The following is a 23,115-nucleotide window of genomic DNA, read 5'->3' on the forward strand; positions in this document are numbered from 1 at the left end:
TACGATATTTTAGGACACACACTTATTTTTTTCTGCTGAATCCCAGCTTTTTTGTATCTTTTGCTGAAATTTCAACAGCTGAGATATCAGCTAACATTTTTTTGCTGATATATCAGTAAAAGTGACGTTTGATAACTGAGACTCGGATAATATTTCGCCGAAAATTAGTAAACAAATTCGCTGAGATATTAGTTTCTAAAGTTGCTGACTATAGACTTATCCAGCTGGGTTGGTATTATGCTGCTTTGACGTTTAAATTGGGAGGAAAACAAAACTTTTACACGGCGAATTGGGAGGCAAACAAACCGCTTCTGGGCCTGAGGGGAGGACGGTAGTATAAAAATGTGAGATTTCAGTGTGCGTATTTTAATCGTCAGATATCTTAATATGGCTATTGGGAAATTACCGAACTGAATTAAGTGTGTATAACTTCCACCTTAAATAACCCTTTAAGGAGCAAACAACATCATTAGATGGTGAAAGTACAACAGTCGTGATTCGCTCGTTGGGCCACAGCCTCTGTCCAACAAATAAATTTGATTCGCTAGCTGGACCGCAAATGCATCTGTTCACATCTCTAATTGTTGTCAGTTTGATTGTCATAGTGAATTGGACGTGAGATTTTGACATTAAGATGCTTTTTAGCTTGACAATAATCCAACTAGCGGAGATCCAACTAAAAAGCGGTCCAGTTAAAAAGTGACCAACCAGTGAATCACGACTGTAGCTATTTACTTTCATATAGCGGCTAGCTGGTTTGTCGACTCGATTCTCCCCGAGTGTTATATTCACAACAAGATGCCATCGCAGGGGTATAAAATGAAACATTTGAGAGTATTGTGACAAGTAGGTCCATTTTCAAAGCTTCAACGACTGGAGGAAGAAGACAGATTCGAAAGAGAGCTTTAGCAAAGGCTGGCGGAACAAGCTCGCCAGACAAAGAAGGTCTTTTTGGATGAAAAAAAACAGACTGCTAAAAGAGTTGGAGCAAGTGGACAGTGACACGTTCTTCCTTGTTTATTCAGTACAGGGTGCGCCAGCCAGATGTATCCTTTTTCAACAATGAACAACTCCGATATTTTTCAGCCGATTTTTACAAGTGAACAATTTTTTATGATATTTTATGCCATTTATTATAAACCAGATTTAGAATTTAACGTCCTTTAAATAACCACCCCCATTTGATACACAAGATGCAGTTCTATTGCAGGCATTTTGCCTGACATTGGACAGCATTTCGAGCTTAATCGCAGCAATTTCAGCTCCTCCATTAGCTTTGAGTTCGTCAAGTTTCTTAGGTTTGAATAAACTTCACTTTTCAAGTAACCCCACAGAAAAAAGTCTGTTACCGTAAAATCCGGAGAACAAGGAGGCCATTCCAAATCACCATATTTGCAAGAACATGATTGTAGCGGCTGCGGTGTGGCAAGGTGCCCCGTCTTGTTGAAAACAGAAGTTTTTGAGATCTTTTTTTACATTTGTGAACAGACAAAGTGGGCCAAAATCCCACGATAGCGAGCACCGTCGATGGTCTCTCCCTCTCGTGTGGGTTCTGTGTCCCCCAAATTCGACAATTTGATTATTTACTCCGCCGCAAAGGGTGAAGTGAGCTTCGTCCGTGATTAAAATTTAATCCCAAAAATCAGGCTCTGCATCAATCATTCTTGCCACAACATTTCCATATTCCAAGCGACGTGGCATATCCGTTGGCTAAAATGGCCCTAAATGACGTTTCAGCATTGTGTTTATCTGTCAAAATCGGCTGAAAAATGGCGGAGTTGTTCAATGTTGAAATAAGATTCATCCAGATGGTGTACATAGTGAACAATGCAAAGATCGGACGCATCAATGGGTGAACAATCCAAAGATAAGTAAATTCCATCTCGTTCCCACCCATAAGGAAGGAAGGCCAAGGCAAGGAGACAGAAAAGCCACTCAGACACCATAAACAATTAAATCCACCAAGTCCGATTCCGCATCAAAGCGTATAGGGGCCCTTACACGCGCAATAAAAGTGCCATTACTAAGTATTGTCATTACTAGAATTGTATGGGAATTCCGTCATTACTCACCTTACACGATCATTAAAAGGGACATTACTGCTCAGTAATGACATTACTAGCGCCTCGTGTAAGGGGCCCTTATATCTCAGTCAACTGTCTATACATTCCGCTGTTGATCTAGATGGGACGCTTAATCGCAGCCAGATAGCCGAGCGCCATGCGATTTCAACAGAACTACCTAATAGGGTTACGCTATTTTAGCGTACATTGAAAAAACGAGAATAAAAACAACTGCATTCGAGACGTCAGTCTCTTATTGCAGTACGTGATATAAAGTGATTTAGGGCCAATTTCTTCACCCTCGCTTAACTTTTAAACCAGGTTTACCAGTACGTTTAAATCTGGCTTAAGCGCTAAGCGAGGGTGTAGAAATCGGCTCTTAGGGCCGATTTCTTCCCCCTCGCTTATCACTTAAGCCAGGTTTAAACGTACTGGTGAACCTGGTTTAAAAGCTAAGCGAGGGTGAATAAATCGGCCCTTAGAAGTGTTTTACTTAAAGAATATAAAAAAGAGTTCCTTTTTCTTAGCCCGCTTCAAGTATAAAGTTTATCGGAGTGTTTCTAAATTGTCGGTTCCTGCATCTTGAGTTCCTGCCTGCCTCTACTGGACCACCTCCCGGTCGGACGGGTTATTACAGCGATCAACTTACTTCGTTATTGTCAACCCTACTGAAGTTCAGGGTACATCGAGCCAGTATATGTGGCGATATCCGTGAGATGTTCCAGCAGATATTGAGAAGAAATTAGGATCAGCGTTGTCAGCGCTTTTATAACGTGTAAAAGGCGACCATGAGCCAGCTGTAGGCATCATGCTGGTTATGACATTCAGAGCTTGCTGTTCTCCTAGCAGTGCGCAATTTATTAAAAACGGAAATGTCCGGAGATACTCTAGTTTATACCCAGAAGCCGTTGATGCCATCGTTTACAGGCTTTATGTCGATGGCATGTTGACCAGTGTCGATTCGATCTGATAGGAAAGTTTCTTATGTACTCCAAATCCTTCTTCAAGAGATCTGGCGGTCGAGCGTATGATCAGAAGATGAAATCTACGATAACTAAATGGAAACAGTGGCTTGATGTTCTTCCGACGGTTGAAAACGCGAGAATTCTAAGATGTTATCGTGTTGTTATTAAAATTAATAAAACAGTTCAACTACATACCTTTCTGGACCCCAGCGAAAGCGGTTATGCAGCAGTAATCTATGCTCCTTAGTGGATCAAAAAACCAGAGTGGCGCCCGTGAAATTCATCTCTGTCTCACGCCTGGAGCTACAAACAGCCGTCCTCGGGGCGAGACTAGCCGAAACAGTAAAAAATGCACTCTCTTACTCTATATCTGAATGCTTCTTTTGGTCTGATTCCTGCGATGTCTTATGCTGGATCCACGCTGATCATCGTCGTTATTCACAATTTGTGGCTTTCCGGATAAGTGAAACCCTTGAGTCGGCGGATGTGCACCCGTGACGATGGATCGCAGGCAAGGAATATGTAGACTACGAAGGTTCAAAATTGGTTTGACACAGGTAGCACCAGCACATGGTTTAACGCGCCAGGGTTCATAAAACTACCGTTGGAGAAGAGTGGCTGTTCTCACCATTTACTTCTATGACTACTAACGAAGAAATTCTACCGCATCTCCTAGTTCATGGCATCATACAGCCCCCCATATTACCTGTCAATCGATTGTCGTCATGGAAACGTGTTGTCCGTGGTGTCCATCTTACCCACAGAGTCCGTCTTTGGTCACCTTCCCCTATAAACGTTGCGTTGAGCAAAAATCTAACTGGAGTAGGCTCAAAAGGGTATCCCTAGTTTTTCGCTGAAGTTTGGTTTCTTCTAAGACAAGACATGACAATAGAGGGGGTCGTTTTTGTTCCAATTTTACGTCAGAATGTTCCAGCTCCTGATTGGTTGATTCTGACTTTTTGCACCGTACGCAATGTTACTGCAGGGATAGCGAAATGATGTTTGGCAGTGTTGCTATATTTATAGGAAAATAATGTAATTACTTTTGACAAATAATATTAATATCGTTAAAAGAGTAAAAATGAATAAATGAAGCAGAAATTTTGCGACAAAGTAGAACAAGTATCTACCAAACGTTTGCCGTATACGAGGTTAATTAATTTAAACAAAAATAAGACAGCAACTAAACCGTAAACTAAAAATTTGTCAAAAATGGTATCATGAAACCTTACTAAACACCCATGACATGGAAAAACGGTGCCCTTTAATAATATAATGGATTCAAGATACAAAATATTGCAGGCATAAAATAAATTAACAAGAATCCATTTTCATTTTTATAAAATAGCAACACTGTTCGGAAGATTTCGGCAGGGTGGAAATCTGCGAAAAGAAGAATGTCGAATGAAAAATAAGAAGCCGATTGTCACGTCTTGTCTTAGGGTTTCTTTTCTTCCCATTGATTCGTGATCTAACGCTAGATGTCGACCGCCAGAGAGCATGGAAGTGCAATGATGATGTTTTTATTTTCGTCTGTCAAAACACATTGGAAAGTAAATTCTGAATTTTTTAAATTTAATCAATATTATAATTAAATGTTATTTCTTCTAATGAAAAGTAATATTGATGAAGAAAATATGTTTCCTACCTCTGAAAAATATCCAGATGGTAAATTTCTTGTTACTTCACTCACATTTGTTCTTCCGGTTTCAATTTATACTAAAATGAAATTCAGAGATGGAAATTTCGATAGAAAACACGATGGTGGGCAAAAATCACTGGATTAAAGAGTGCAGTTGTTGGCAGTCGAGGTTTTCCATTGATAAATCCAATTTCTAGATAAACATTTTCCATATCTAAAACAACCAACCTAACCTCAACAATACAAAAATAATTCCGGATCTCAATAATTCGTAATAAAATATTGAGTTCAACTGAATGTTTTGGTGTCAAACGAAAGAACGAGTGTTTTCTTATCACCTGTAATCAAGCTTTTTGTGAAACTATGTGATATTTATTTTAAAACAATTAAAATAGAACAACCATCCTATACCATCAATGCAAGAAAATGTTTTCATCATTTGAATAGTACCAAAAATGAAATCCAGTTGGCGCATCGAGCGAAAAAGTTTCACGTTTGAGAGCCAATATCTTGCGCTGAATCAACTCTGTTGCATGCAAGTTTCGTATTCAAAGTTCAAGTTTGACACATAGATGGCAGGGATTACACTCTTTTCAAAACAGGTGGGGCATGCTTAGCACCGGATATTCACGAGTAGGGTTTATTTGAATCCACCTTCAAAGGCAAAATCTGGATGTTAAGCAAAACGTAGCAAGTTTTCTGCAGCAAAAATAAAGTAAGCTCCACTGTTCCAAAAATTAGTGAAATCGAGAATATAAATTTTATTTGTCAAAAATCTAGTCAATGTTTCCGGAAAAATCCAAGAAAATCGCGATTTTGAGCCCTTAGGAGAATAATTTCATTGGAGTGCACCTTCCAATGAAAGAATTCTCCCAAGGGCTTAAAATTCAAAAATATCAGCAAAGGGAAATTTTTGTAGAAATCTTTGACATTATTTACGATACTAACGAGAAAATAAAAGTTAATGCCAAGGATGTGGAATTAAGATCACTCAGTAAAGTAACTAGTACCCAATTGACGGGAAAAGTCCATGCTTAGTCATATAGGTTTATTTACAAGAGTTATAAGTCTTGATTTGTTCAAATCCATTAATAACCTTTTTGTTACCAATTCAAAAGAATCTATAAAGTGAATTGTAGATAAAACGTGAAAGATCGAACAAACAAGTGCGTGGCATTCGTCTGTGCGCTCGTATTCCTGTTTGGCTTTTCCACACGTTCTGCTTAAACTTTTTTAGTTGGTTTTCTGAAATTCTGATATATTCTTAGGTTTATGTATTGATGTAAGAAATAATAAAAAATCAACCCAAACTCGTCTCCTAAAATCATTTATATAATAATTTCGGATTTTTGCTCAAATAGAAAAACAACCCAGTTCCGTTTTACAAACAAATGAGATTTTATTTTTGTATGTTTTTTTCGTGATTCATTATGTTAAGAAGAGCTCTGCGTTATTTTTTGGTTGGAAATTCGAGTAAAACTGTGCTGTTTTGGACGCTGGTATATTTGACAGATGTTAGCTATTATAGCCTAAGGTACTATTTACAAGAAACCCAATAAATGGGATGATCCATGTGAAAAAAAATTGCGCCATACTTCTCGTTTTAGCATTAACCAAGAAATTCTGCGCTACTGATGTACTGTTCGAATACCTCGCATCAATCATATATACAAGCAAGTTTATTTCTTTACTTGACAAATTTACGCTTCTGTGATCTCGGATCTCCAACTGAGTTGTATAAATTCGAATGATGCGAACGAGATTGGTTTCTGTTGGGAGAGCTCCTGTCGTTCAGATCTAGGTATGTATATCAACTAAGGGGGCAATAAATAATTTAACAACTGGCAATAGTAACTACAGGTGGATCGTACATCGATGTCTTACAAAATACGGCAAGAAGGTTGAAACTTGTGTGAAAGGTTCCTGACGGTGCTTTGTTTGACCATCGTTCAGAACTTTTGGTCGGTCAATCTTTGGGAGTCACTGTCTAAAGTTATAGCCTCAGGAGTGTATGTTCTTTGCAAGATTCAGCATGTGTTTTGGTACCTAGTGCGTAATACTAAAGTAATCTACGTAACTACTTCTATGTTGATGAAAGGAAATTATGGGTGCGTGTTGGTTTATATTTCTCTTTAGACAACTACTGACTAACTGACTGAGTGTGAAGTTGGCTATTGTAGTCTGTGAATCAAAACGGATACGACAGAAAGTAGCACGTGCTCTTCGCATAGGGGAACAAACCGGATTCTGCGCAGAGCGCTCGGTAACACGTGCTGCCTATTCCGACCGGCTAGGGATGTCCAAAAACAGATAGTCGAACAACATTCTACTGAAATTAAAAGCTTACTGACTGCTAACGGTGCTCTTGGAGTAATGTGACTAACATTCTAAAGAACTAGTTTTCTTTGTGGTATTCCAACCCTACAACTACCTATTTGAATTGAATTTCTTACGTTGCAACTAGTTTGATCAATCGATTGACGTTTGATTCTATTAATATTTATAAAATGTATTGCACTGTTTCGAAAATCTACAACTATGCTGTTTTGGGAACGCCCAAACATAAACAGGTCATGTTTTAGCTATTTGTAATACGAAATAAAAATTAAAAAACAAATGTACTAAATTACTACTGCTAGTTTAATCTTAGAACTGCAAAAATTACAACTATTAGGATGCTCGGTTGATTAGCCTGGCTTACGGGTGCAGAATAGTATTTGCCACAAAGCAAAAAATGCGGTTCGTTTACGTCGATTTTTAACTCTGCGGTTTGTGTATGTATGTGTGTTGATTTGACTAGCATAGATACTTTTTCTTAGGTTTCAATGGTTTAGTCCGTCATTTTGCGGCGGTCGTCGTTCCGTTCGCTGTACTATTGCTGCTTTGCGACTGCTGTGGTGTGGTGGAACGGGAGGAAAGTGCAGCCCTGGCACTGGCCGCATGCTTCTGGAAGGCGTTTTCCGCTCGAGATGTTCCACAGACCTGTCACATTCAAAAGGAAACGGTCACTGTGTTACGGAATAATCATCCGACGATGGCGGAGAGGAAGCTTACCTGATGATGCTGGTCCCAATCCTTGTGCTGACAGAAGGACCCACAATACCTGGCCAGATTGCATCCGGAGCATGTTTCGTTCGCCTTCCGACCGCAGTTCCAGCAAGCCTACAACAATAGCAGTAGCAGAAGTTAGTCTCATCATCTGCGTGATGTAAATGGCGCCATTACAAGAGTACTAACGTTCTGACTTCCTCCGGTCGATCCGTCCGGATCCGGATCCGATCCTCCTCGGTGAATATCGGTAAACATTTTCTCCATTTTTAACCTTTCCTGGGCGAACATTTCAATCGTTCTAGCCTCTGCTGCTGCCACCGCCCGTTGAATCTCAATCACGGCTTGTCGTTTGACCTTTGGGGGAAAGGTTGAAAGTGAGACTTTATTGCAACTATTCGAAAACAAAAACGTGACTAACCTGATTAACAGACTCTTCCGCACTACGCCGAAACTCGGCAATCTTGTCCTCGGTTTGGCGTTTCATGTCCGCTATCGAAGTGTCCTGGTGATCGCGGGCGTGCGATTCGATACCCCGCTGCTGAAGAATCGAAATTGCTCGTTTAGTCTTCTCGACCATTGCCGAAATGCAGGTCAGCATGGTGTGTATGTTTTTCCACTCCTCTTCTCCACCAGCAGATCCACCTCCTCCACCCCCAATAGCACTGCCGGGGACTACGCAACCTCCTCCAATACTGCCAATGCTACCGGCTGACATGCCGGCACCGGCGTTACCACCGCTGACACCACTACCACCACCCGCACCAGAACTACTACCACCACCACCACCACCGCTGCCACCACCAGGAGGGATCCTAGGTGGTCGGTGAGCTTCACTGGAGGGTGCCCGCAGCTCTCGTTCGTCCCGGTGAATGGAATGCTGCAAATGATTGAATTGAAAACGATTGTCATCATTTGTGACTGAATATAGAGTCTAACTATGAAAACTATTTAACGATTTTAGTAAATGTGTGGCAGCTCTTGTGAAATTATTCCATGGAGAAGCTGTGATTTTCACAATGGTAAATTGTAAAATATAAAATAAAGAAATATTCTGTATAATACGCGATTTTGTGAATATATTGCAGTTCATTGAATTAAAAACTACTAACATTGTTCCAGAAACTTGTCTTACGCATAAATACGAACATTTTACTATCATAAAATGCGATATTCATTGCGTAATTTTCAAGTTACAATTAAAAATAAAGAAATGTTCTGTAAAATATGTGATTTTGTGAAGATAATGTAGTTCATTAAATTAAAAAGTTTGCAGAACGTTCTAGAAATATGTCTACTTCATAATTGTGAAAATTTCAAATTACAATGGAAAATAAAAAAAAGTTCTGTAAAATACTGTTTTTGAATTAAAAATTGAGAACAATGTTCCAGAAACAGCTGTTTTTTCGCAATTAAAAAAGGACCACCTATTAAATATTTGAGTATAATGCCATCTCTTTTTTGCGTGAACTAGTTTTGTAAAAACACAAAAAAAAATTCAATGCGAAATTTATTTATCATTGATTGAATCGTGACCTTTTTTAACAAAAATTATCGAAGAATAGTTGGGTAGTGTGATCTTGACTTTTCGCGACGCTGGTGCACTGATGTGACGATGCAGAGGATAAGATTTCTGGTCTCAAATTATTCGTCGTGTAATCTAGCCCCACTCAGGAAATTATTTTCAGTGTCAGTTGCATCAGCCCGGTATCACAGATAAATAAGACGTAACACGAAATGAATTTTTATCACTTATAGGTCGATTTAAATTACAAAAAATGCGCCATATCAGCGAGCGTGGCGTTTGGGAAGAGATTTTGACACAGAGCTAAATGCGTTACTTAGTTTCCGCACCCACCCGAAAGCGTTACCGTCTTTTTAATCTCATGTAAACAAAAACAAACAAAATGGGCCGGAAATGTGAAATTTGTTCTTGTCGAGGTGCCTAGTGGGAGTTGTTCACAACCATTTCTTAAGTTACAACACGATGCCGATCGGAGAGTAAGCACATAATAGGATGTTAGTAATTTAATTGTATGCAATGGATTCGAATTTGTTGGTCCCCGGAACCGCTGGAGAAATTGGCGGGGTGTAGGTGCTACGAAAACTATAGATACACTCAGACCATTTTCAATCAGACTTGTTTAGTGATCAGATTCAACCCAACAGGAGCTGAAACATCAAGTCGTGGAATTAAGATAGAAGCAAATCTTACGTTGAAAGAAAATGTAGTGCCACGGAATCGTATGCCTTATCATCGCGGCGATTTTGTACTTACAAGAAGTAAAAGTAAAGGTAAACCTGGAAAAAGAAGTAATGCGTCTACCTTGAAAGGTGTCCTTATACGATCATTAAAAATGACATTTCTGCGCAGTAATACCATTAATTGAATTATAGCCGCTTCGTGTTAGGGTGCCTGATATCTGCGGGATTCTAAAAGAGCGACGGTAAAGAAGACTGAATAGAAACAAAAAACAATTAAACGAGCACAAGAATTAATTTCCTCAAACAAAACAAAAACTATTTTATCGTTGCTTAGTTTCCCAAATATAGGACAACAAATAATTAATTGTGGGTCATAGAAATACAGTCGATACTCTGCATTCTTGAAATTTGTCCATAACAATCATTATTTCATGCGAAATCGTAGTATGCAACATCGAAAAATTTTCTATTTCGTTCTTAAAATTTTACAAGTGTAAAATTAGTTCCACCTTTCATTTATTATCTTGCATTTTGCAAGCAGGGTGGTACTATTAGAGCTTCAGTTGAAAAAATTATTCGATATGGTTGCGAGAATTACATTTTGTGCAATGTGTTCAACAGATGTCGCTAGTACATCGTCGGCGATGATTTTTTTAGAATGTTCAATCTGTAACATCTGTTTGTATGTGCTGCGAAGCCTGTTACAATAGAAACCGAAAAATTGAGAAAGGAATTATACTGAAAAGATTTTTTTTTAGTTCCATAGGCGTCAATACTTGTCATGCCGACACACGCCGGCGTGACGCTGCCAGCCAAATATGTTGCTTACTCCGCCGCCAATTAAAAATGCATCAGCGCACACCTCTAGTATCAACCAAATAAAGCGCTAGGTGCCATACAGCAACGAGGGCTGGATGTTGTTGGCTCGAATCAAAACTTGTCGAAAGTAAACTAAGTTCATTCCATAGCGTCAAACTGGCGCCCAGGTGGCGAAATCGATAGATTTCAACGGGGTGCTGGAGCGTTGCCAGAAATGTTTTATTTCCCAGATTAAATATAGGGAAACTTTCCAGTTAAACTCAGCTGGAATGCTGGCTGCTTCTAATTCGTATTCCGACTCCAGTGACACAACCGATTCTAGTTAGAATCGGTTGTGTCACTGAAACCGGAATGCGAATTAGAACCAGTCGGAATTCCGGTTGAACTTTACTGGATTCCGGTAACTATCCGATACCCTTCCGGAACCTCTGTTTAAGGTGTATCGGTGCGATGCGGCTTAGCCGCATAACCAAGACGAGGAGGCCTCCGACCTGCCGTCGGAAGCAAGCGAACCTGTGATCCACTCGTTTGCCCGGCTTACTCAAACATAGGGGCTATCTCTAGTTTAAGCGCAAAAGCGATGTGGCGTAGCTACATTGGGTGATGGACAGAGTTAAAAATAATCGAAGTTCTTTGTTGACGGTTGAAAATGAACCTGATGCTATTCGCGGTGAATAGAAAAAATTTTCATTCAAATATCCATGTTATTCATTCAGTTGAATATCGTACAATATATTCATTTCGCTATTTATCTAGGAAAATGTTTTCAAATGCCGGCAAAGCATATGAAACAACAATCATCATCGCTTAAATTGTACCAGGGCTTACTTTGGTGCATTTGATTCGTTGCTGCACGGGCGCTTCGTGTAATAATCGGAGACGAATGAAAATCTGCATGGATGAATGGGCGGTTTGCTCGTTTGACGTTTTCAGCTGCGTCACTGAATATTGAAAATGAATGCGGCTGAATATGATCAATTTTCATTCAATGAATTTGAATATTTTTAACTCTGGTGATGGAATTAAAATTAACTTGGCAATGCTAGTAAAATGTAAACACAAATGAACACTCCGGATGAACCTACCGTCAATTGACATTTCGACGCGTTTTGATTCGAGCCTATAATATGGGCCCCTGAGAAACAACTGCTTTCGAGGCTGGTTTACGTAATTGCAAATACATTGTTTCTCATTTCAAGCATCGATTTAGGTTGTATCTGTACAAACAAAGAGTACCTAACGCTGAAAATGATAAACTTTATACATTTTAAACAAAAAATTGGCTTATGAAAAACTGCACAAAAATGATGCGTTTTTATTCACATTTCTCTGCTTTTTCTCAATCCGTCAAATGACAGCGGCTCTTCCCTATGGTGTATATTTGAGCGCTGAATTGAATGGCGTAATAAAATTTTGTGCACTGTGTACTAGGACTCGCTGTCAAGATGTGAGCTTGAATAGTGAAGAAAAGTAAAATAAATCTCGAAACTTTTGTGGCCACGATCATTAGGAACTGTCAAATTTCGAGGTTAAGTATCATTGAAGAATTTTGCAACGTAAAACAGCACATCTTCTGATATAATAATTTTAATGGCACTAAGAGGCGAATGAACTTAAAATTAAAACCTTAATCGAAATAAAAAAAAACTGTTTTGGGTGGTTAATCCTTCTAAGAGTAATTATAGAGAATTTAGCACCTTATGTCTTCAACAAAGTTTTCGAAATGCTATTTCAAACAACTTTGTTGAAGACATGAATACTTTACATATTCAGAGTATCAAAATATAGTAGACTAAATGTAAAAGAAAACCTTTTAAACAAATTATTCTGATATTACTGAATTTGATAAATCTTTTCTGCGGTTTATAAACAATTCATATTGCATTCCAGGTATTTACAAAAAAAAAGTTATATTGAAAATAACTGGTTTTAAATTTTTTCCTAAATATTGTTTTATATCTCGATATGCTGTATTCATGTAGCCTTCATATTTTCGACAAAATTGTTTGAAATGATATTATCAACAACTTTACTGAAGGCACCAAGTCACTTACCATTTTTGAAGAGGTAATTTTCCACAATTATTTCTAGGATAATTAATCACTAGAATTTGTATATTAAAAGATGCGCTGTTTTTTTGTTGGAAAACTTCTTCGAAGTTGTTAAACCTTCAAAGTTAATGATTCCGAAATTATGTGATATTGACTGTTGAGGAAGTGTTTGAAAATTTGTCCCACTTAGAAGTACAGTAGGATTCCGTTTTTGGCAACAATTTTATTTTTTTCAGTTGCCAAAACCGGAACCGTGCCAAAAATGGAACCTCTTTTTAAACTTTAGATTTTCAATTTACGATTTCAAAAATGTTTCAAAGATTTTTAATCATATGTTAAATGGAATGAGATGAAAGAAAAAATAAACAAATTCAATTTTATTCGTGTGTTTATCAAATTTAGACGTCGTACGGTGAGGTAGAATGCTACTTTCGACGCTCAAAACCTCTAGCACCTTGGGTATATATCAAGGAGGATTAGTGTCTTTAGAAAAGTATCTTAGATGGAAATGATAATTATTTTGACAACTTTGGTTTTGATCTAGATAAGTAGAAACTGATCTAGATCAGTTCTATCTTTTAACAGAGGCGTTCTATCAAAAAACTTTCTTCGGCAAACTTGTTTGTTTGATATTTTTAACACATGTACTGAAGACATTTATACTTTATAACTTATGTAGATGGCGCTACATGACATTTAAAAAAATACTTGGGAAAATGAATTTTTTTTTTGAAAAATATATTTAGGTTTTTTTCCTAAATCTTCGCAAAAATTGCAATAATAAAAAAAAAGCTTCAGTGATAAATGTTATCATCACATACGCTCCTGGGATTGTTATCTTTTCTTTCGTGAATATTAATGAACAATTTTGTTAAAAAACATAGCTCTTTTAAAAAATACATAAATTTTTTTCTCTATAACTAACCAATCGTCGATCTTCCAATTGGAATTGATAGATTGAAAATCAAATTGCAATGTTTGAAGATAGTTAGGTTTAAAGAAAATCTGTATAAATCACTTGCAACTATCCAAACAAAAGGGATTGAAACATCAGTGCTACTGTGAAAATGCGCTCCAAAAAAAAATTTCCAAAAATCTCTAGAACGATGCATTTGCGAGAAATTAACACATCAAAAGATAATATAAGCAACCCTGTTTTTCAAGAGCCACCCTACCTTAAATCTTTAAAAAAAATCATAGCAGATTAACCATTATAGATAGCCTTGTTTATTTAGCAAACTTGCTTCAATTCATTTGTGTTATTATATTGTAGGGCATTTCGCAGGAAAAATTCACACATCTAAACAGTCGATACTTTGAACACCTCAAGCACAAGGACCACCCTAATTCCATTCATTTGAAAAAAATCGCCAAAAAAAACTAACAAATGTTCCAAAGCTAAACCAAACTATTTGGGGGCCATCAGTTTTGTATTCCCAAATACGTCTTTGGGACGCACCATGGTCAGCTTTCGATATGTACTGAAAATTTAGTGCCAAGTTTTGTATTGACGTCGTAATAATCCAAAGAGAAAGAGGCTCGCAATGTTACTAAGGTTCTATTGAAAATTTTCTCCAGAACTAGTCTTATTATGCAGTGTAGCGCATTCATCTTTACTTGACTCTTAAAGTGCTCTGGGTCTTACTATAAAAATTGATTCCGTCAGACACTAGTTACACTGTTACCAGTTAATACATTTCTATACTTATTGTGATCATTCAACACAACACGCATAGTGTACAATATAGTTAACCCTTAAATGCATAACACTGTTTCAAAACAACATTGCGAAAAACATCTCAAAATTATCACAGTAATGAATTGAAACTATGAGACAATTTTAACAAAATTAAACAAAAATGATTTGCCCCTTTGAGGGTTAATATGACTTCCATGTTTGAAAATAAAGTCAAATGTGATGTCAATTGATATAGAAAAATATTTATTGCACAGTTTTAAAAGACTTATTATGTACAACAAGAATGTTGCCAAAAACGGAATCCTACTGTACATTCTTCCTTGACATACTGTATAAGAAAATAATCTATGGTTTGAACAATGTTCCATATTAGTTCGCCTTGTTTGTAGACTGTAATGGCATCTGTTAGACTACTTATGTTTCTGAATATTTTAATAACTGATGAAACTCCTCCTATTAAATTTCAATATTTTCAAAAAATAAACAATTTTTTTTAACCCCCCCCCCCCCATATTTTTGGCTACGCCACTGATTTTGTGAACTATTTCACGACCACGAATGATAAATCGTGGCTATTATACTAGGAATCATGAACCAGTTCACGAGTACATGAATGACATTTGATGATTTTGTGATGATTATTTCTCGAGCACGGATATTGGATCGTGACTAACATATTAAGAATCGTGAAGTATTTCACGATGATTGAATGGATTCATTAATAAAATTTTGAGTTTCGTGAAATAGTTCACGAGAAAGTATACAGACTGTTTTGATTATGGGAACTAATGTTCCTAAATCTATAAATTACATCATAAGTCAACCTTTGGCTTTATGAATAATGTTCTTAAAGTTGTGCACTAGTTCACGTACAGAAAATCGATTTGATAATGACATGGTGGAAAACATGACTTAAGTTCACAAAACAAAAACAAATATTTCCACTAATAAAGAAAGTTGAACATAATTATATAAGATTTTTGTTCATGGTCCTCTTTTCGTAACGTAAAAACGTGATTGTTCCAGAATTCATGGCACTTTATTCTCAATTTTGGGAACATTTTTTATCGTGTAGTGTGTTTTTGGTACTCTTAATGGAAAAAGCATGCATGTTTTCAAGTAAAATGTTGCGCCCCCGAAACCTTTACTGAAGTCTCGAACTAAATTTGTTTGAAAAGTAAATTCTCCACGACTACCTTTTGAATGATACATTGATTTTTGAAGATACTAAATTTCCAAAGTTGACGGTTTCGAAATGACGTAATCATGACCTCAAATATTCTTATTATTGCTAATATATCAAAAATCAAATGCTTATAAAAGTCGATGCTGACCTGCTAGAGACAAACTAGAAACACAATTTTCCATCATTTTTCTTCTACTTTCCGAAAGCGTTATTTTCTTTATTAATCGTAGTAAGTATTCATCTCAACTTTAAACATTCTTTAAAAGAAATATTTTCAGCTAATGTCGAAATTTATGTAGTTTCATAGGCATTCAACCTATTCCAGCTTTGCTTTCCAATTCGAAAAAATGTACATTTTTGTGTACATCCCTTCTCAAGTGAGCTCAATATGATTGGAAATCTAACGATTATTAGTTTCAGAACGCCACAATCGGCTTCTGTTGAAGTCTTCTCATGCAGGTATTTTATATGATATTGGTATGATTTGACAACTATGGGATCCCGACTACAAAATCCGTTACAAGATTTCCCAAATTTTTCAAAAGTCTCCGTGATATTTTAAGCAATCAATACATTGAGAACTGATCAGAGAATTATTGTAAAATTTAATTTAATTTGTCAGCATCAATAAGTTTTTTCCTTGAATCCAATTAATTTTGTTGATTGTGAGGAGGGGGGACGATAATTGAACCCCTTCCCCTTTGGCTACTCCACTGGTTTAATAATATGTTTAATTTTATTCCCTCAAAGTTTGAAAACGATCGATTTAATGGGTGAACTATAATGAATACTTTCTGGTGATGTAATTTGATTCCGTATATTGTTTACCTTATACAATCATAATCTCCGAATTATGAAATGTGAACATAATACACGAAACATGTTCAGAAAAGTGTGCTTGATGCATAATTAAGTTCATAATACAGGAGAAATAAAAACAAAAATGATCTAATCCAAACATTTCAAATGAAGCGCCATATATTTTTTTGTGTGAACTAGTTTTGTAGGCACACAATTAGTTTCATGAATACGAGATAAAATATTCATGATTGTTGGAGCCTTTTAAAGAACATTTTATATTGCTTTTCTTCCTAGTTGAAATGCAGAAATGTTACTTCCCACCTTAATCCGTACAGGTTTTATTTTCAGGTAAAAATGCAAACCCCCTAAAAGGATCCGGGGCCCGTGACAGTGGCCTCCGCTGACCTCCGCAATTCTACGCTCACCAATAGACCTTTCTCGTCAAAAAATTTTATATGATAGGATGCTTCCTTTTTTATTCCCAATTCGTTACTGCCGATTGCCGCGATGATTTGGTACCTCTAACTATTGAAAAAATCAAAAATAGTGCAAGCTGCTCATTTAACCCCATATTCTGAATACCTATCTTGCCTTGTTTCCCCGTATTTTTACACCATTTGGATGAATTTACTGTGGGGAATACTAAAAGGATGCCAGATCTGCATATATATTAGTAAATCTGCAGATTTTGCATTTTCACTGCAGATGTTTTGCAGATTACAAATATTTAGCAGAACAAAGCCTATGCCAGCCAATTTATACACAAGCCTTCAACATTTTTGATCATTTAAAATATATACATACTACATTTCTATGTCCAATTTATTGAAGATTTTTGTAGCAATCTGCAGACTTTTATATTTTCACTGCAGGCTATTGTTTAAATAGACCTGGCATCACTGATGCTGAAATGATTCATTCATATACCTGTCAAAAACATAGAGCATTGCATGAAAAGGTATAACCTCACTTTTCTGACAGTTCAGTGTGCTTGTTTACCTAAGACTTGTTTACATGGACTTTTAAAATTTACATTACTTGAATACTTTCGATGCTCTTTGTTCATACATTGACCAATCGGCGCTGGATGTAATACCCGGTGACATATGCTGAATCGCAAGATCAAGTATTGGGCTATAAAACGATTGCTTTCTGGATGATGGATAAGGATTTGTACACATTTGTTTGTTTGCTCGTGGGTTAAGTCCTAACAAGATGATCCGATTGATTACTCATTTTTAGGTGGTGAAGTTTACCTGAACTTTATAGGTAACGAATTCGGTCGATGATAAGTTGTTGAAATGATCGTGCAATGCCCATACCGAATAACGTTTCCATTGGTCAGAATGCCTACCAGCGTATGATAGCTGCAAACATGAGGACAACAAGGTTATCGCTTTCGAATGGAACAATTATTTATTATTCGTGTTCAACTTCCATTACAGCAAAAGTTTCGTCGATTGACGATTATCGCATTGTCGTTGATTTAGCCGGCAAATGCAAAACAGTGCTCGGCACTGACGATAAGGAGTAAGAAGGATTTGATAGGAATGATAAGAATGCAGAGCATTATGCATTCTGGAAGAATATCAGGGAGGAGAAATTATATGTAAATTTATATTATATCCCGAGTTGCCATCATTTTTGCACCGCAATAAAGCTTTCTGCAACTGCTGTCGTGTTCAAATTGGCAGGAAATAACTAGGCAGCGAATGATAAATTGCATAGTCAATTTATTTACTTTTTCGGAAGGATAAGTAATTAGTATGTTGTCAATATATATGTGTCGCCGGTGCCGTGTGTTATGGTGGTACCGGACGGAACCGTTGGTCAGCAGACCGTCCTTGTCGTACTGGTCATAGATGCGACGTTTTTTCTCATCTGATAGCACTTGACATGTTTCGGAGATCTGTCTTAACGCTCTCTACTTAGCGCAGGATACGCGAAACCGCTGCTAGCTTTCGAAAAAAAATTCCTAGCTGCTGCTACTCTATCAGTCTCTCTCTCGACTGAGGACTACAATTTCGGTCGACTAAATTGTGCTACGAAAATTGTACTTCCTGGAATTTCACCTAACGAGATCAATTCATTGTGAGGAATTCCGCTGCGTTCCAATATTGCTTGCCTCTGTAGGTGATGATGTGTGTGAATTCACTTCGGCAGCCAGGTCTTATGTTTTGGATAATTTTGCTATCTTATTCTGCTGAATAAATCATCTAACTAAAGCCTCTACGTTATACTATGGTCACTTTAAAAACGCATTGCTATTTAATCTTGTAGCTGTTGGCAAGTCAGTCCTGGCACTGTTCTCGACTAATCCTGGCACTATACCGCTGACGTCGCACTTATTACGGTGATCAAACTTGGCGAGAGCGGCAGTGGTTTCGTCGGAATTGTTCACTCGACAAGCAGGAAGTGCAAGGACTCTGCTACTTTTGCCTGAGCCCCTCGTTGAAACCTTCGTCCTGTCGGAGTGTTAGCTGAATATTCCCGTTAGCCGAATGTCCAACGTAGCCGAAGGCCAACCGATTGCAGCAACACCACCAACCGTAGCTGAAATTTTGGCCTTTAATCCACCCTGCCATTGACATAGCGACAGACGAGTGCGGCGCAGGTTGGACCATCGGTTGACTCGGTGCCGGACAGGGCGAAACAGCTGCATCAGGAGCGGACCTAGTATTGGGTGTAAAGGTCATCAATTGCCATAGATCACCAAAATGCTCTGCGACTAACATTGTGAACAAAACAAACCAAACGAAATTGATCGCAACAACGATAAAATAATCTAAATTCTACCCAAACATTTGAAAATGAGAAAAAGGCAAAAGAACACGCAGAAAAATTTAGCATATTTAAACCAAAAATATGCGTTATTGAATTCAATCAATTATTGTTTATCACTTTAACTAACAAAATTATTAAAAAACAGAAAAACAATGTATTTTTGCTTTCAATAAAAACATTTTTAATTTCAATAATTTTCTTTCATTTTCAATAAAAAAAATTATTAGAAAGCATAACGATAAACTTTTTTATTGGAACAATAAATAAATTTTATTGAATTCAATAAATAAATTTATTGTTTCCCGACCAATAATTTTATTTATTGAATTTAATCCATATTTTTATTGAACCTACAAATCTTTTTTCTGCGTGAAGTTTTGGTCGAATTCATTATAATTCTATTTAAAAACTGAATACTGTTTTATTTAGTTTGATTGGGCATATTGTTTACATCAGACACACCCCTTAATTCATTGAGTACGTATTTCACTGCCTTTATAATCCTTTTGGAATCAGTTACAATAATCCTTTATAATCATTTTATAATAAGTGTATTGCTAGTTAGGACTTTTATATCAGCTTTTATAATTTGTTATAAAATCATTATCAAAATGCTTCATAATCCATTGTTGCGTTATGTTTATGTACATGGCCAGATAGATAGTTTTTAACCCATTCATGCCCATGTTGTTTGTGGACAACAACGTTTTTAATCAGCTATAACTTTTGATTGAGGCAAGATTTGCTCACAAAAACAAGTAAGGCTAATAAATGTGACTATTGGCTTTCATTTGAGTGTGAACAGTTACAAGGATCAGCTCTAGAACTGAAGTTATAGCAATTAGTCTGATTGAACTTCGATGGAGCAGTGCTGCCAGGGAAAGTATACGTTGACGACGGAAAATGAATTTTTCATATAACTTTGTTAAGTTGCAATATTAGTGAAAACTGATAAAACTTATCAATTTAGATTATTTTTGGGTACGTTTTTCAAGCAGTTGGACTATTGTAAATATTCTAGGAGAATTGTAGTGAGCATTAGAAGGTAAAAATTGAGCCACTTCTAGCACTGCCATGGAAGAATCTACCTTTATGAAAAAAGGTTTTTCGAGTTTCTTGACCTCACCGTTCTCAAGAAAAAATAGTTTTGAAACCCTACATGCACTAGAAAAAAGTTGGGCATGAAAGGGTTAACTGGGACGGAACGTGTGGATACGAAAAAACCTAATGTCAATTGTAGCCTGGGGAGCTATCAAATGCAGCCAAAGGGAACCGTCAAATGCAGTCAGGGGGGACTGTCAAATGTAGCCAGTCCATTTAAAATATGTGAGGAAGAAAGAGTGGCTATGCAAGACAAGAGATAAAAAATGAACAGAAAAAAGAAAAAGAAAACATCTATCCACAGGTTCTGTCCCAGGATTTTAATAGAGAACATCAAAATTCGATTTGTTTGCATTTGGCAGTAGGCATTTTTCAAATGTTTGGCTAGAAATTCCCTGCTTCTTCAATGAATCATGTACAAGACAAGTAAAAATGTTAAATTTAACGGAACAATGTATGATGCCGACATCAATTAAAAAATACAGCTGAGCGACCTTGTTGGGAAAGTGTTAACATTTGGCAGCGAACCAAACCAAGTTTCTCATACTATGATCGAATCAACAAAAAATCCAAGATCATGTAAACAATCTCTTTGAACTGTCAAAAAAGTGAGGTTAAACATTACCATGCAACGTTCTCCACCGAGAGGTTCACTTTAGTTTGTTTACATAACCAATGAACTTTGTACCGCGACTCACCACTTCATTTGCCGCGTTGCCAGGAAGCCAAGCAAAACTATACAAAACAGTGCTGCCCAAACACATATTTTGAGTCCCACCATTCTTGCAAAGGTGAAAAAAATACTCAACATACTTGCATTTTTCAAATTTAAAAAAATCATTAAAAAATCACGATAGCTCTAAAAAGCCTCATTTCAGCGGAAATATTCTTAAAAATGTGTAGTCTTTTGAATAAAAATAAGAAAGGGGGCTAGGTCGGACGAGAAAGGTCTATTAGACAGACGTTAAAGGTTGCAATGACGTTCGTAAAGCTATCTTCCGAATATCAGATCTTACCCTTATGGGGTGTTGATTTTATCAATCATTTCTAAAGAAATTTATTTTTGTAAGCGCAGACCAAACTATGCCTTGTTAAGCACTGATTAAACAATTCTGCGCAGAAAATGAAACGCTATTAGCGTTGTTGTATTCTATAAAATAGTAGTCGGTCTTATTCGCAGGTTTTTGTATAGTGCAATAATTTGGCTGTCTACTCTGGTATATGACAGTGGCACAGGCCACACATTCGAAAAAAGTCTATCATAATCATCATTAATGTGGCGCAGTAAGCACCTACCACGCGAATGGTTTCAACTGCTCGTTCAGAACATACTGTGTAGATTATTCCATGGATAAAGTACCACAGGGCTACATGTATGCTATGTGCAGTAAGTTTAAAGAAAACGTCCGGTAGATCGATCAGAACTGTTTGGTGAACACACTACCACGCGTTTGTCAAGTGCTTCTATTGAAAGAGAGCGCCTGGTTAATTGTAGTAAAATTTCAGGAAGAAAGGCACACTGCAAGTAATTTTGTAATTTGTAATTTGTAATTTTATTGAGCACGATAACCTGTTAGTGCAGACTTTGTATCAGGTCAAGGAAGTTTGAATACTTCTTCTACTCACCATAGTTTCTGAAAAAAAACAATATTTTTTTACATGACACTATTAGTCCTCCCCAGTGCAGCATTGTCAGTAATGGTTCCAGCTTACGATGGCAAGTTAATAACTTAACGAAAAAATTTAAAATGTTTCAAGCAAGGCTTAACTAGTAAAAGTACAGCTTCATAAACTGCTTTGATCCAGGCAAATCATACTGCATTTCGCATCTTTCCTAGCCCAAACTGAAAAAAACTGTGCGATAGGAAACATTTTGTCCCTGGAACCTGAAAGTGTTTTTTGCCCCATTTTGCTCCATTTCGAAACCGATCGAAAAAAAAAACTAAGCCGATTGGAAGCGCAACAAATCTCGTCGTCTTGTTGTCAGGACTAGAAAGACTCCTTCCGTGCGTACTCACCAGACCATCGGAATGTGGATGAAGTCCTCCGTTCTGGTACTCGAACAGTGCCGGATACGTGGGATAGAGCTGCGGCGTCCCTGATGCAAGCAGAAGCGACGGATGCGGACGTTTGGTCGGTGGCAGTATATAATCCCCCCACTCGGGAGGCCCCGTAGGATGAGTGTCGTATAAGCTGTTGAACGGGGCGAAAGGTAAGAGAAATTTGTTGTGCATCAAGTTCGGGTGAAACATGGTCGGAAGAATTAAACTCCCGGAATGCAAAACCTACTTATCGGAGGCCCGCCGTTTCAGGCTGAGCCCGTTGATTCCGGGTGTCGGAATGGGTGTCGAGGAGCCAAATCCTTCGTGCGATAGGAAGATATCGGCGGTGTCGGCGAGATTCTGGACGTATTCCATCACACTGGTTTCGTTCGATCTGACGTACTGCGAAGGAGTCTGGAAAAAATAGAACACAAACACAAAAAAAAATGCTTGGTAAACATTTCGGATTCAATCAGTTTTGCGAGACTACACTGAGCTGCTGTGGGAAAAAAAGGAAAAAAAGCAATGGACAGCGACCAGCTGGTACACGATAATGATGAAGTGCTGTCAAAGCTAATTCTATGCTGCCGGCTTTCCGGGACAACGAATTCCGCACACATGTGAAACAAAAGCTTTGCCGGAACAAAGAATGGCACTTAAAAACAGCACATGCATTCACTCGTCTCTGTTCCAGAATAACATCGGAACC

At 37.4% G+C, this 23,115-nt stretch overlaps 1 protein-coding gene across 3 annotated transcripts in view; it reads right to left on the reverse strand.

Annotated features, from left to right (window-relative positions):
* Positions 1–6,044: 6,044 nt before the first annotated feature.
* Positions 6,045–23,115, reverse strand: part of LOC131693914 (protein CBFA2T2) — a 264,194-nt gene continuing 247,123 nt past the window's right edge. For 2 of the 3 annotated variants that reach the window (XM_058982179.1, XM_058982180.1), the window contains 6 exons: positions 22,654–22,820; positions 22,383–22,557; positions 8,140–8,598; positions 7,896–8,075; positions 7,725–7,832; positions 6,045–7,652 (listed from right to left, as the gene is read on the reverse strand). In XM_058982179.1, coding sequence (XP_058838162.1) covers positions 7,509–7,652; positions 7,725–7,832; positions 7,896–8,075; positions 8,140–8,598; positions 22,383–22,557; positions 22,654–22,820 — 1,233 coding nt within the window. In that variant the 3' untranslated portion in view covers positions 6,045–7,508. The remainder of the gene's footprint in view (positions 7,653–7,724; positions 7,833–7,895; positions 8,076–8,139; positions 8,599–22,382; positions 22,558–22,653; positions 22,821–23,115) is intronic. The other variant, XM_058982181.1, reaches the window with a different exon arrangement.

Source organism: Topomyia yanbarensis, chromosome 3 (assembly GCF_030247195.1).
Source record: "Topomyia yanbarensis strain Yona2022 chromosome 3, ASM3024719v1, whole genome shotgun sequence".
In the NCBI taxonomy this organism is placed as follows: Eukaryota; Metazoa; Arthropoda; class Insecta; order Diptera; family Culicidae; genus Topomyia; species Topomyia yanbarensis.